Source organism: Eurytemora carolleeae, unplaced genomic scaffold, assembly GCF_000591075.1.
Source record: "Eurytemora carolleeae unplaced genomic scaffold, Eaff_2.0 scaffold630, whole genome shotgun sequence".
In the NCBI taxonomy this organism is placed as follows: Eukaryota; Metazoa; Arthropoda; class Copepoda; order Calanoida; family Temoridae; genus Eurytemora; species Eurytemora carolleeae.
In genome coordinates this window covers 82,429-98,929 of record NW_019396665.1, presented here as the reverse complement: position 1 = coordinate 98,929, position 16,501 = coordinate 82,429, and the positions used below count along the sequence as shown (strand labels likewise).

General features: G+C 31.4%; 1 protein-coding gene across 1 annotated transcript in view; it reads right to left on the bottom strand.

Moving 5' to 3' along the window:
- LOC111707094 (Down syndrome cell adhesion molecule-like protein Dscam2) overlaps nt 1-16,501 on the bottom strand; it is an 87,963-nt gene that overhangs the window by 55,876 nt on the left and 15,586 nt on the right. The window contains exons 10-18 of the mRNA XM_023480094.1: nt 13,982-14,033; nt 12,521-12,596; nt 11,485-11,563; nt 10,109-10,170; nt 9,408-9,431; nt 6,934-7,053; nt 6,112-6,173; nt 3,813-3,901; nt 2,109-2,181 (exon numbers count right to left, since the gene is read on the bottom strand). Of these exons, the coding sequence (XP_023335862.1) occupies nt 2,109-2,181; nt 3,813-3,901; nt 6,112-6,173; nt 6,934-7,053; nt 9,408-9,431; nt 10,109-10,170; nt 11,485-11,563; nt 12,521-12,596; nt 13,982-14,033 (637 nt within the window). The remainder of the gene's footprint in view (nt 1-2,108; nt 2,182-3,812; nt 3,902-6,111; nt 6,174-6,933; nt 7,054-9,407; nt 9,432-10,108; nt 10,171-11,484; nt 11,564-12,520; nt 12,597-13,981; nt 14,034-16,501) is intronic.

The window sequence follows — 16,501 nt, the reverse complement described above, 5'->3', positions numbered from 1 at the left end:
AACAAAGGATGATGATAAAATGAGCAGAATAAGGCTAAAAGGAAAAAAATAAGTAGAATGTGGTTTGGATGATGAAATGAGGAGAATAAGGCTAAAATGATAAAATAAGTAGAATTTGGGTTGAATGATAAAATGAGGAGAATAAGGCTAAAATGATAAAATAAGTAGAATGTGGTTTGGATGATAAAATGAGGAGAATAATAAGAAAGTAAGGATATTGTGGCTCGGATGATAAAATAATGTAAAACCAAAATCCAAAAATGCATTATTTTGATTTTAAAGGAGTACTTTTGCTGAAGTTTTAATTGTTTCTTGAACTCTCTCCTCTGTCTCATGGATTCAAAGTATAATATTTTAAAAATACTACTGCAGTAGACTCAGTGGTAGAATATTGGGCTCTAGCAGCTTTAATCTTCACAGATACAGGGTGACAAAATAAAATGCTATCAGTTACCTGGTGTTTTAAATATAAGTTTAGCAGTTATAGGGTGACAAATAACCAATATTACCAATTGCATGGTAGCCCTTATAATTTTTCTTATTAGCAGGGTATTTAAAATATATTTACAGCCACAGGGTGTCCAATAATCATGCTCGGCCACGAAGCGTCAAATAAATAAAATTCAGCTACAGGGTGTCTCTTAGTAAAAGTTGGAGAAACCTAACATTTTAACAACATTTTAATTGATTAAAACTAATTTTTTATTTTGAATTTCATAATTTGCCACCCTGTACAGTTTTAGAACATTCTTGACAGAAAATCCTTTAAAAATGTATACTGAGGGAGTTCTGGTGTGAGAATTTTGTGCTGGATATTATTCAAAAAGAATTCTAGACTAGGAATTTCGCACTATGAAACAATATATTTTGTTTTATACTATATATTTTCATTCAAAATGGCCAAAACAGCAACTTTGTGTGTGTAGATTTTAAAGGTTAACAATTCAAGTCTTTGGGCCTTCTGCCCTCAACTTTTTTGGTTTAAGATATAATATATATGTAACTGAAAAGATTTAAAGCAACCATTAATAGCAATCTGTATTGCTTTGGTTTAATTTACATCAGAATAAGAATTGCAAATTATTAAACCGTCTGCCCTCAACTTTATGCCTGACGGAGAAAATAAATTGGTGTTTTGTATTATATACTTGGAGATAAGATCTTAGTAATCAAGGTAATAGTGCTTTAGGGCTTTCAACAACAAGCCAGAGGGTTCGGACTTAACACATAGCTAGACAGATAGATAGCTAGGCAGACAGATAGCTAGACAGATTGATAGCTAGGCAGATAGATAGCTACGCAGATGGATAGCTAGGCAGATAGCTAACTATGCTGATAGTTAATTAGGCAGACAGATGAATAGAAAGATAGGTAGTGAGACAGATAGATTGCTAGGCAGATAAACAGCTGTGGATAGCAAGACAGTCAGAGATATAAAGAGCTATACATTTAGACAGCTTTACAGCTATTCAACTGCAAAGCTAGTAAGGTAGTCATGCTGGACATCTAGACAACTAAACATCTAGACAACAAGACAATTAGACAACTAGACCGGACAGTTAGACAGACAGCTTTGCAGCTAGCAGATAAACAGCCAAATATTTAGTCAGATAAACAGCTCTTCAGACAGCTAGACAGATAGAAATTTGATAGATAATCATTCTATGATGAGGAGACAATAAACAGCTAAAGTTAGACAAATAAAGATTAATATTTGTTTATTGTTTGGCTTGGCACGGGCAGCTGCAGTACATTTGAATATCCGAGCCGGGTCAACCTTTTAGGTCCCAGTTTATACTGTATCGCTCGTACATTGGGTAAATAAAGCAGACACTTTATGTATGAGAGTACAGTAAACAAATCAAAAATAATTGCAGTTTATAAATGACAGAACAATCTGGTTTCTGTTAAGGTTTAACAATTGTCTTTAGTGTAAGTTTTCCTTGCATTAATTAATGCAGCTTTGTTAACAGTAAAGGAAAATATTAAGTCCTTTTATTTTTAAATGATTTTTCTTTACTTCTACTTACAACTCTGTTAGCACAACTTTAAGAAGAAGATTTTTTTTTCATCGTTTATCATCTTTTATAAATATTAAAAAAAAATACCTAAGAGAAATTTTTGGACCCTCTTGATGAACTTCTTTTGGAAAAACATAATTGAAAACTGGTGGCTGAGATCCTAAATTAAAAACATAATTGAAAACTGGTGGCTGAGATCCTAAATTAAAAACATAATTGAAAACTGGTGGCTGAGATCTTTAACTGAAAATAAAAGTATTTTTTTCATTTATGAATTGCAAGTACTATATGCCACAAAAAATAAATAATAATAACATTGTTTTTTTTAAATTAAAATGCCTGCAATACAATTTTCGAAGAAAAATATTACGGAATATTATTCCCGATAACATTTTTTTTTACTTTAAAGAGATCAATTATGTCACTTCAGTTTACTCAAGAAAATTAGCCAATATCTGGAGGGTTATTTACAATCTTGTCGATAGTACATTAAACCCCTAAAGAAAGTCTCCTTCAGGAACGGTTGTACAGAATTTATACTCTCTGTTTCCTTATATTTTTAATTCCCTGCAACAGTAATTTATTTTTGCGTAATCATTGAACAAACCATCACAAATTTTGCAGAATCGACTTAATCGGAATCGTAAATTTTGAAAAGTTTCAGGTCGTCTTTACAGTATGATTCTTTATGGATAACCCTGTACTATATTTTCCTTGACTTTTTAACGGATTTATTTTATGAGTAAGGAAGTCTGGTTGAAAGTTGAAGAATTGTATGATTTGGCAGTTTACCCCGCTATACTACCAGATATGCTACAGGGGCGTACACAGGGAGAGGGGACGGTTTTAAGTCGGGGATCATAACTTGTTTAGACATTCCGGGGGGGAGGGGGGAGGTCTTCTCACATTTGGGCCGAAATCCCCTCTTTAATCATAATTTTTCCTTTTATTTGGGGGCCTTGCCCAACAGCCTCCTCCCCTTTATACGCCTCTGCAGCAGATAGCCCATACAAAATACAGCTGTTCATAATAAACCTCCGTTTTATAAACAAACATTTGGCAAACATTCTGTATCATAATTTGATCTTAGAATGCCTTTCAGAAAGCGAAAGAACTGCTTTACTCGTTTTTGTTCATTTTTTGAATTTTTTACAACGTTCGTTTTTTGATTTTTTACAACGTTCGTTTTTGGTTCGTTTTTTGATTTTTTTACAACGTTCGTTTTTGGTTAGTTTTTTGAATTTTTACGTCGTTTGTTTTTGGCTTGTTTTTTGAACGTTAACATCGTTCGTTTTTGATTTTTTTTTTAAATTTTTTATATCGTTCGTTTTTGGTTCGTTTTTGCTTATATTTTTTCTCAGGGTCATAATTTTGCATAGTATCAGAAATGAAAATGTTCAGTATTAACAATTTTGAAATTTTTAAAAACCAATTGCTTTTTGTGTAGTCTTTTAAAATTCAAAAACTCTCACAAACAAACCGACTTATTGCACTTAGCTAAGGATCAGGGGTTTAATTATATGAAGTTAGGATTAAAACATGTTTTGTAGTTTTTTTTCAAGTATCCCAATTTTAGACAAATCTTTTGGAAGCTTTTTTTCAATTTCCCACATGGTCTGACAATACTTTTTATCTTTAAATAATTAATTTTCACATTTAAAAAAATATATTTGGTTGTGGTTAAAATTAAAATATTGTATAAACAATTTTAATTTAAAACTTATGTAAAAAAGATGAGATAATTTGTTTTTTTAAATATGTTCTGAACTGATTTTTAAAATCTTATCTAACCTAGAACAAGTTGAGCTGTGGCTTGACTTTCCTCTTCTTCATTTACAGCCAGGCATTGATACATACCGCCATCAGAGCTCATCACGTTCCTAGATAAATATATTCATATATTCCTCCATCAGAGCTCATCACGTTCCTAGATATATATTGATATAATCTTTCAACAGAGTTCATGACGTTTCCTAGGTAAATATATTCATATATTCCTCCATCAGAGCACATCACGTTCCTAGATAAATATATTGATATATTCCTCCGGCTCCAATGGAGCAAATCACGTTCCTTTTGGATGAATTGACAAGTTTGGCCCGGAAAAAAATAGTTTATTTTTGAAAATACGCCAAATTAAACAGAAAAATCCGCAAAACTATAGAACGATCAAAAATGGCGACTTTTAGCGTTCAAAACAAAATTTGTAGAGGAAAGGGGGCGCACTAAAAGCCTAGTGATGTATATTCCTGTATCCATGTTTCTAGACTAGCTCTGGGTCTCTAAATTGAATATAGTGTTTAAGTTAACCATCTGTAATATCAGATTATTCCTCTTGGAAGGATCTGACTTTATTAAACATTTATGCTGAACACAGCTTTAGTCCAACATACAGTTCTTTTGGAACCATGGATTTTTTTTTATCCAAGCAGTAATTATTAACAAAAGTTTTTTTTTTAATTTCAATAAGAAATTTCTTCCCTCTAATCTCTCAATATTAAAACAAGTAGATTTTTCTTTATTAAAGGATATTAGTAAAATCAAGAAATATTTATAAGCTGGATTTGGATCCATTTTCTTCGAACGGATTAACACCAAATAGTTTTGATCCTTACTATTGGTTCAGACCTCTCATAAAGAGAAGAAAGGCTGAATATACAACGCGGTTTTGAAACCTTTTAAAAGGGGAAACGGAGGGGATTTTTTAAAAAGAGTAAATTCAGAATTAAATTTGAATTTTTCCAAAAACTTTTATATCCCTCTAGAGTTGTGATTATGAAGGAAAAATACCCGAAACCATTTTTTTACCAAGCAATCTAAAATGTTCCATCGCATAGTTTATCAATGGTTATACTAAAAAAAGTGTGTGTCAAAACAATTTCTTTTAATTGTTAGTCGAGAACCCCAAAAATGATGTTTTATAATGAAGGAAAACTGCTGGTAGGTTAAATAAAACAATAGAAATAATAAAGAACATTCTTCAAAGCAAATTCTAGTATTTTCAATCTGAATTGTATCTTTGTAACTTCTCTTGCTGAGATTATCTTTATTGCAGACATAATCACTGTCTTACATCAATTTAAACAGCTCCAACTTTATCTATTTAAAACTTTACAATTTTATAAATCATAATATCTGAGCTTGTATAAATCCATTTTAAATTTTTAGGAATCCTTAGGACAATATTTTTATCTTCATTATGACCACCTTCGGATATGGAAGAAAAATATAATTAATCCTAAGGTCTTAAAAAGTTCTGATTTCTGGTCATCATTTTAGTCAAGCTGTGGCCGAATTTAAAGAATTTGAGCGGCGTTTTAAATTTAAGCCGCGGTTTAAAGATGGTTGGTTCCAGTTAAAATTGTACCAAATGTTTCAAGATTTAAGCCGGCGCTTAATTTAAACCGGGTTTTGGCGGATTTAAACCGCGGCTCAAATTCTTTAAATTCCATCTCAGAGGCCGAATTTAAAGAGTTTAAGCCATGGCGTAAATTTGAGACGCGGCTCAAATATGGTTGATTCCACTTAAAATTGTAATCAATGTTTCAAGATTTAACCCGGCGCTTATTTGAGAAGCGGCTCAAAACAAAGGATGAGACTTATGACTATTTATTCAATCTTTAATCTTATGTTCAATCTTTGCTTTTGTTTATTTCTTTATAAAATCATAAATTATAATAATGAGAGATAAAAAATAAGACAAAATAATTGAATTAACTTTTAGATTAGATAGTTCTAATATCAAAGAGTATTCAGTCGTAATTAAAGGAACTGTAAGCGTAAATCCAAGGGATCGTATACCATATGTAAAGATGACAATGCCTAATTCACCACAGTACCCTTATTTTAAATATTAATGTTTAAAGTTTGAAAACTGATTACTTTACATTAGGGTTTCTCTACACCGGAGCATTTTAACTGTAGGAAAACATAGCAATTATCAGACATAAACACTTTTAAACCTAGGAAAACATCTTCCACAATACTGATCAGATAAAGTTCAAATGGTACCGTTGTAAATCGGGCATTGCCATATTTGCGTTGAGGGTCACTTAAAAAGATGAATCTTTTATTTATTTATTTCTATTACCTGATGGTCAGTGTAGTCGGGGTCAGTCTAATTCTTTGTGATGGCATCACAATCTGGCCATCCTAAATAGTTTAGCCATTAATTCAACTAATCAAATCAAATCAAATCAAATCAAATCAAATCAAATCAAATCAAATCAAATCAAATTAATCAAATCTGAATCAAATCGGACCCTTTTACCCCTTATCTTAGCAGAAATGATTGAGACATACTTTCCAACTGGAGCCTCTCATTCAAAGTGATTTATGGAACCATGTAGCAGAAAAAGGGAAGATTTAACAGATTTGTTTTTTTTTTCTTACAAAAAAAGGATAATATCTTCTTCATTGTTAATCAGATAAGGGAAGGGTAGCTTTGTAAATCGGGCAAAGCGTGGGTGTTACTTGAAGATAATCCCCTTTATTTGATTGATTAATGCGGATATAACGCAGAAATAAAACGAAATAAATTAAAAAGTAAAATCGCAAACATCGCAAAATTGGGTCGAGAGTGAAGTCTAAATTAAATCTGGGGGGGGGTATTATTAATATATTTGTGAACTAGTATTCTGCAAAGAATATTTAATATTAATGTTAAGGTTTCGACGGCAATATCATTAATTTTCTTTAATCTTACTTGGGGATATCAGGATATTAAAATAAAACAAGACTTGTTTCGCAAATTAATAGCATTTATGGTCCAGATCATTTTAAAGTCAAAAAAAAATTTAACTTTTCCGAAAAATTGGTTTCATCACGTTTAACTATTTTCTTGATCTTTCAATCATATTAAAAAAACTGATATTAGAATAAAAAAGTTGTTATGATAAAAATGGTAGCCTACCTTTAACCAGAATACATTAAGAACAGGTGCACCATCAACAGTACAGTTTATAATAGCTGTTCTTCCATAATCTGATACTATATAGGAGGGGTTTACGTAGCTAGATAAGGGACTGTACACCTAGAAATACAACTAGATATGGGACTGTACACCTAGAAATAAAACTAGATAAGGGACTGTACACCTAGAAATAAAACTAGATAAGGGTGTTTCGCTACTTAGCGATTTCCCTAAAGACCTAATATATATACCGTGTGGTATTTCTCAAGACCGGATCGCAAGACTTCCTTCTCTCAACGTTCTTCATAACAAAAGGATGATAATAAGGTTCCGAACGTTTATTTCTCTGAGTCTTCAATCTAAATAAGTTTAATAAACCCACAGAAAAAGCTTTGAGTGATAAATCATACGAATACAACAAATAATCCACTCGGGCATTAAAAAACTGTGGCGAGGAACCAACAAACATATATAAATATCAATCATACTATAATCAACCGATAAGCATACGTATATATATAAGAAATAATTACCACAGTGATCCTAGAATTCTGGACACGGTTAATACTTGCAACACAAATAAACATATACTGGTATAAAACTATTCACTCCCACGCGAGAAATCTTGCGCCTGCGTAGTCCGTCTGTAAACAGCTTCCAAACTAGTTTTTTTCACAATACGTTCTGTACAGATCCGCAGGTAGAACTCAGAAACTCACAGGGGCATCAACTAGACTTTATACACGGAGCATGGCTCGCGTAACAAAGGGACTGTACACCTAGAAATGAAACTAGATATGGGACTGTACACCAAGAAATAAAACTAGATAAGGGACTGTACACCTAGAAATAAAACTAGATATGGGACTGTACACCTAGAAATACAACTAGATAAGGGACTGTACACCTAGAAATAAAACTAGATAAGGGACTGTACATCTAGAAATACAACTAGATTAGGGACTGTACACCTAGAAATAAAACTAGATAAGGGACTGTACACCTAGAAATAAAGGGACTGTACACCTAGAAATACAACTAGATAAGGGACTGCTCATCTAGAAATACAACTAGAACAGAGACTGTTCATCTAGAAATACAGCTAGATAAGGGACTGTACACCTCGAAATAAAACTAGATAAGGACTGTTCACCTAGAAATAAAACTAGATAAGGGACTGTCCCCCCCCTGAAAAAAATAAAAAAATTTAAGTTTGACAACTATAGAAAATGCGTCATAGGATGTTTATGCAGAACTGTATTGCAAAGGCAAAGAAAAGCAAAACATTTTCTATCAATTTTTGTTCTTCAGTGTTTTGAAGGGATACCTAGCTGACCCACATTGCAAAAAAGGCTGTAAAACGACATAAAAAACTCTTAAAAATAACGATCCCGAGGTTAAAATAAACCTTCTGCTTTGAATGCTGTCTTTTAATAGGTTACTGAATAATTTAGACAAGAAAAGAACAAGTTTTGAGTTGCAGGGATTATGAATATAATATGAAACAGACTGTATGAGTTGTTTCTATAAAAATGTATAAATGTAAAGAATACGGAAACACAGAGAGAATATAGTTTTAAAAGTTTAACTTCCCAGACTTTGTAACATCCTAAAACCCCTGAATATTATTAAAAGCAAAAAAAGTCCAAAAAGGATGAGACTGTAAGAAGACGACCCCAAACTCAAAAAATATGACGATTTGAAGGTTGATTTTTCTGCCTTCAATTGAGAACTTTGAGGGTTTACTAAACGAGAAAGCACTGAAATAAGACAGTTTATGGCCTGTAAAGAACCCTGTCTGAAAGAAAAGGGAACAAATAAATCGTCTCTGAAGTCTCATACTTTGTGGGTAACCCTGTATTTGGTTTTCCTATCTAGCTCTGTAACCTGTAGTCGAAACCTAACCAGCTGAACATCGGTAATAANGTATATTTGAGACCTGAGGCTTGTGAAAGATTGTATGTGGACTAGTTTTCCACAGTAAAATTGGAAATAAACTTTCTACTGCACTATTTACATTGAAGGCATCAAGACAAGATGCGTTAGGTTTGAATTTAATCGATGTTTTGGTCTATAATTCAACTTACGGAGTTGTCTTTTTATCTTTTTTATTTAAAACGCATACGCACCGACAAAAAAGTATTAAAGAGAAAAAGCAAAAAATGTATGTTTATTAGGTCACAAATCAAAATCTTTACAGATTGTTGAGATAAGGCCTGAACTGTTAATATTTACTATTATTATGATATTTCGATATTTTGAATATATGAAGCGGTTTCACCGTTTATAGTGTTCGAGAATTCTAACAAATTGTTATCAGGGGCAGCTTTTAACATTTCATTCGACAAAAAACATGAATAACGTTTTTATCGAATTAAACATAGCATAATGCGGATAAAAAAATTGCTAAATGGTGAAATTTGTAATTCACTTTATTCTTTTTATTATTGTCATAAAACCTTGAACATTTTTACCTCTAATTGGTGTTCAACCAGAAACTGAAAAATCACCAAATTTAAAGAAAAATTAAACATTATGAAGAAAAAAAATTACACAAAATATTAAATTTAATATTTAATTAATAACCAAGTAATCAATACATTTTTATGCATTTTGGAAGATTTTCTAAAAATAGTTGACATACAATAAAAAAGCTAGATAACCTTTTTCAGTGAATCATTATATTCATTATATCGAGCAATCGTCAATCAACCAATCATTTAACCAATTAAGGTTATCAAATCATTAATCGATTATTGAATCAATCTGTTCATAAAATAATCAATTAATCAATTTTGAATAATTTAATCGATTACTAAATCAACCTATAAATCAAAAATCATTTAATCGATTAATAATTCAATCAATCAAACAATCAATGTTAGAATCATGTAATCAATTACTACATCAATCTTAATCAATCAAACAATTTAACAAATCAATGTTGGAATCGTTAATGTTATACTCATTTAATCAATTATTAAACCAATCTATTAATCAAATTAATCAATCAACCAACCAATCAATCGATTCTAGAATCAATTAATCGATTACAAAATCAATTTGTTAATTTATAAAAACAATGAATCAATCAATCGACCAAGCATCTAATCAATCAATTAATCAATAAATCCATCCTTAAATCAATTATCAATGTTTAAATTTGATGATATCCCTGTGATACTGAATTATGGATTTTGCAAATGTATCTCCCTGAATCCGTTCTTCGAGCTCCCACTAAATATAGAAGAATATATTATCAATCAATCTATCAGTCAATCAGACTTTTATGGACACCAGATGACCCATGTGACCGCCATAGCTATACATGCTGGGATTGAAATAAAAGCTTTCATTTTGCAAATAAAGATATTGAGGCTTTTTAAAAATAGTCAACTTTTTATACTTCAATCAATTATTCAAATTTTTGAATATATAGAGGGAAATATTAATGCTATAGTGAGCCCAGTTCAAAGACTGATCCAATTCACAGCTATGCCCTTCATACCTTTCTCCGCAAGTCACTTTTAAATAGAAAAAGGTTGATATCGCCTATTTAATTTCAGACATCTAGGATCGAATTAGGTAGCATTCATCATTTTTACAAGACAAAGGTTTAAAGGGTACCAGTGTGAATCAGATAAGTAAATCTTTGAATGAAAATTATTTTCGTAGTCCTACTAATGTCGTTTTTATTCGACAGTCCTACCAATGTCGTCTTTATTCAGGCTTAAAAGTATTTTTTTAATTTAAATTTACAAGGGGTAAAGACTCACAGTGATCTAGACAGAATGATAAGGTCAAATTTATGCAACAAAACTGTGAGGACTTTGTGACCTAGCTCCTCTACTTTCAATTTTATGGACAAATATGAGAAAGCTAACGTATCCGGCACTCCAGTGTGCCGCGTCCATTAGCGCCTGATCCAATCAGGGTTCAGTCATGTGTTTCTATCTATCTCATTATCCAATTAGAGGTATGAATCCTTCAGTCGGCTCTATCAGTAAATGGAAATATTTACTTCTACTGAAACTATAGTGCTGGTTACATATTAGAAATTGAAACCACCTGCTCAATTCAATCAGAGAAGATTTAACTGAAAACATTTATAGATTTCAATTTGACATGTAATGTACTTAAGTTTGACGGGTTATGAATATATTCTCAATAAGCTGAATCGTATATATTCATAGTACATTGCTTTATAAATATCTCTCTCAGTTTTAAAATTTGTCAAATATTGTAAGGAAATCAAATGTTAAAATAAACAGTTTTAAATTTGTAATACTTCTCAAAGTGTTCTGGAACATTTGAAAATTCCAAAAACCATAAAATTCTTGAAAAAAAAATTTAAACTATAATAAAACTAATTTATAGATAATAAAACTAAACTATAGATAATAAAACTAATTTATAGATAATAAAACTAAACTATAGATAATAAAACTAATTTATAGATAATAAAACTAAACTATAGATAATAAAACTAACCTATTGATAATAAAACTAAACTATTGATAATAAAACTAACCTATTGATAATAAAACTAACCTATTGATAATACTGAGTCTCTAGGGAAAAGAGATGGCGATGCATTTAATGGCTCTTGGTTTCCAGTCAGCTGGTTCATCTGAAATATATCAAAGGTGCCATTAAAAAAATATTCAGACACATTTTTCAAATACAGTGCAAAATTGTAAAAAGGCTACCAAAACAGCCATTTTTTAAATATGTACAGTGTGTTTCTGTAGAAATGAGAGTTAAAGATCGTCTTTATAATCTTACATATTTATATACAGGGTTAGCCCAAAAGAATTCCTTATATTCAGAATTTCCCGCAATTCTAAACCGTTTTTTTATTATTTTTCCAAATAAATTATAGTTTAGCTTAACATAGTTTAACTTTAGGATTTTCATATTTTAGGAGCTTAAAGCAGAATTATCAATTTTACACTTTTTTATAGTACTGTACTGTACTGTAGTACACTTTTAAAGTTCATATCATTCTTACTTGAAAAGGAGGATTCATTTAGTAGTAATTTCCCATTTTGTAGTCAGATGTCTTATGTAATTACATGTATTATATACTGTACAGCTTGTTCTATTAGCCTGAAAGTGGGTCCGGTATTTCAAATATACAAAAGTTTCTGATGAAATGGATTAGATGGGGGAGTTATTTTTCCCCAAACAACAACAACAACAACAACAACATAATCAACAACAACAACAACATTATCAACAACAACAACAACAAAAACAACAACAACAACAAAAACAACAACAATAGCAACAACAACAGCATAATCAACAACAACAACAACAACAACAACAACAACAACAACCACAACAACTTCAACAACAACAACAACAACCACAATAACTTCAACAACAACAACATCAACAATAAAAACAACAAGAATAACAACAGAAACCACAACAACAACAACAACAACAAAAACAAAAACAACAACATCAACAACAACAACAACAATAAAAACAATTAAAAAACAAGAACAACAACAGTAACCACAACAAAAACAACAAAAACATCAACAACAACAACAAAATCTAAAGATTAATTCCTCACCTTGTACCATGAATAAACTGGTGGAGGATAGCCCTGTCCTACACAGGGTAGATCTATAGATCCGCCCACCTTAACCCTAGATAGACCGCAACCAATCTTATTTCACCGACATTGGCATGGAAATGGGGTTGAGGAGAGGGGAGGGGAGGGGGGGAATTGAGTCAGACTTATTCTGAGGATATTAAAACTGGTAATGAGCACCAATGCTTCAACCCAAAGTTTTAGGGTCTAAGCGTAAAAGGAAACCATGGTTAAAGGGTTGTAATAGGGATGAAAAAGAGTAGAAACAAAAGAAAGAATAAAAGTTTAATAATGAAGAAATAAGGAGAATTGGGATATTATAAATGATTGATAAGAAAAAAATTATACAAACTAAAGAATATAAGATGTGAACCAGAATAATTTTTAATAGTTTGGTTTTCTTAATGCTAAATCTAAAGAGAAAAGGAAAGTAAGGAAAGGAAGAGAATAAGGAAGACAAGGAAGAGAAGAAAGGTAGGAAGTACAGAAGAGAAATGTGTTGAATAGATTGGTTTCCTAAATGCTAAATCTAAGGAGAAAAGGAAAGTAAGGAACGGAAGAGAAAAAGGAAGAAAAGGGAGAAAAGGAAGAGAGGAAAGGTAGGGCAGTACGGAGGAGAAAATGTTTTGAATAAATTGGTTTCCTTAATGGTAAATCAGAGAAGAGAAAAAGTAAGGAAGGAATGGGAAGAAGAAAGGAAAGGGGAGAAAGGAAAGGATACTGTGTAAGAGAATTGTTTTGAATAGATTAATTTCTTAAATGCTAAATTTAAGGAGAAAAGAAAAGTAAGGAAAGGAAGGGAAGAAGAAAGGAAAGGGAAGAAAGGAAAATAAAGTATGTAAGAGAATTGTTTTGAATAGATTGGTTTCCTAAATGCTAAATTTAAGGACAAAAGGAAAGTTAGGAAAGGAAGGGAAGAAGAAAGGAAAGGGAAGAAAAGAAAGTAAAGTGTGTAAGAGAAATGTTTTGAATAGATTGGTTTCCTAAATGCTAAATTTAAGGAGAACAGGAAAGTTAGGAAAGGAAGGGAAGAAGAAAGGAAAGGGAAGAAAAGAAAGTAAAGTGTGAAAGAGAAATGTTTTGAATAGATTGGTTTCCTAAATGCTAAATCTAAGGAGAAAAGGAAAGTAAGGAAAGGAAGGGAAGAAGAAAGGAAAGGGAAGGAAAGAAAGTAAAGTGTGTAAGTGAAATGTTTTGAATAGATTGGTTTCCTAAATGCTAAATTTAAGGACAAAAGAAAGTTAGGAAAGGAAGGGAAGAAGAAAGGAAAGGGAAGGAAAGAAAGTAAAGTGTGTAAGAGAAATGTTTTGAATAGACTGGTTTCCTAAATGCTAAATTTAAGGAGAAAAGGAAAGTTAGAAAAGGAAGAGAATAAGGAAGAAAAGGAAGAGAAGAAAGGTAGGAAGTACAGAAGAGAAATGTGTTGAATAGACTGGTTTCCTAAATGCTGAGTTAACTGTGTCTGGTCTATTTAAACTTGAACCTCGAGATTCTAGAACAAAATATATTTTAACAAATAAATTACACTTTTAAAGATAAATAATGGTATTAAACATTATGTATTAAATATTATGAGTTGATAAGATTAACTTTATTCTTTTAATTGTAAATTCAATGGTCAAACATCTGTGAGATCTATTTAATTATTTTATATCACATGACCCTGGCTAGTGAAGGTTTATGGATGAGCAAAATTTCAAAAATTAGCCTGCAAAAAAATTCGATTTTTATTACATTTTGAAAATCCACGACATTTTTCATAAAAACTGCGAATTTTTGTTTGCCGAAAACCTCTCTAAATTTCTTATTTCTATATTTTTACAGAACTTTGGAATTTGTCAAATATTTAATTGTTTCTTTAAGGAAAAGATTTTTATATATTTAACTCTCAATTTTGTTTTATCAAATTTTTATTTAAGTTTTTTTTATTTGGAATGAATCTGTGGTATGCAAAGTCACATAGTAACCAGAAGTTTAAGATGAACTATTTTTTATGAGTTTAATGATCCTTAGAAAGGTATTTTTCTAAGGCGAAAGTGACAATTTCTCAAATGTGGTTTCCAAGCGGCGACTTCAGGTTAGGCCTTCTAAAGCGCCGCAGGCTGCAAAAAAACTCATTAACGTAAGTTACTGATATAGTCTCCCTTGAATTAAAATTGGATTTTAATTTTTAATCCTTTTATAAATTGAATTCGTGACGGTAGAAATATAGTTAATATATATTTTGATATTGATCATTTTCACAATACCTAAAATAGTTTTATTCCTAGCTAGACAATACATTTCTTTAAGGAGTCTGTGACACTTCATTTCTGCAGGGTTTTATGTTCACTGGATTATTTTAAATTGTCTTTCTATTGACTGTACAGTACAGTACAGTACAGTACAGTACAGTACAGTACAGTACAGTACAGTACAGTACAGTACAGCACAGTACAGAGTCCCACTGTTGTGCGCTTTTTTCCTAGCTTTAATATTTCTTGCACAGCTAGAAGATATTTCTCCAAATAGTCAACCTTTCCTTTTTACTTTGCTAGTTGCATGTTTCCACAAATCTGGATTTCTCTTCAATTGGCAAAACCAGAGCTTTGCAATTGTTTTGCAGAATTTTTGCAATGAGTTTTGACAACTTGTGAACGTTTTCAATGTATAAAATGAAAGATGAATATTACAAACTTTAAAAAAAGAGAAAATCTCCGGAGAAGAAATTTAAAGAAACAAATTCCTGAAAGGACTAATTTAACCCTATCTCTGCTGGGGTACTTGAAAACCAGGATATGCTGGGGGGGGGGGGGCAATTTGCCCCCCCCCCCTCTAAATCCCATGTTTGGTGTCTAAATATGACAAATGATACATCATTGGAAAGCTCTTGTGCTCTACTTTTAGAATCTGCAAAAAAATTTGCAAATTTTGCAAAAATTGAAATTTTTATCGCAAAATCCAGTTATATTGTAAAAATGTTTTCAAAAAAAAATTTGTCCAAAAAATGAAAAATTATACATTTTTGAAAAGCCCTTGACCATGCCATTTCAAATATGCAAAAATTTTTGCAAAATTTTAAATAACCTAATTTTTAATCAAGAAAAACTAAAAATGTGCAAATTTCCTTTGATAGGTTGTTTGCAAAAAATTTGCAATTTATTTTCGCAAAACTTGTGCAATTTGTTTCCTTATGTCAAAGGCTTTCCAAAAAGCTAAATCTTATCAAAATCTGACAAGTGGAAGTGGGTCAAAACAAAGATTTAGTTTGTTACAGGAAAAAGCAGTCATTCAGGCAGTGTGCCTGAGGACTCAGGCAGTTAGTATTAAAGCCCGGTTTTAGACCTAAATGGAAGGCTTTGGGTATGTAGGAAAAGTCAGAAAATTTCAACAGCCTCAGACCAATACTTTTTGAGTTATGTAAAAAAACTACAAGGGGGGGTCAAATTGACCTCCCCCCCCCCCCAGCAGGAATAGGGTTAAGAATTAACTCGAAAGGTCGCTAACCTATACATGGCTGGCTCAACCAATTCCTAATTTTAAATGAATGATGGTTCAATTGGAAAATTCCAATTTACATACAGTTCGGTCCAACGAAACATTACTCAAATATATTTTACTTCCAAATCAGTTTTATACTTTAATATGACTGCAGTATAATAATATTTAGTTTTATTTCTAGTTATTGTCAAACATCTTAAAAAATAATGGATGAAGACATTTTAAAATATTAACCAAATGTCATATTTCTCGAGACACCCTGAAGATTTTTTTTGACGATAATCTGAGTTTGTTACCAAAGTTCTAGATATATTGGTGAATAATGTGAGTTTCCTACCATAGTTCTAGATATATTGGTGAATAATGTGAGTTTCCTACCATAATTCTAGATATATTGGTGAATAATCTGAGTTTCCTACCAGAGTTATAGATATATTGGTGAATAATGTGAGTTTCCTACCATAATTCTAGATATATTGG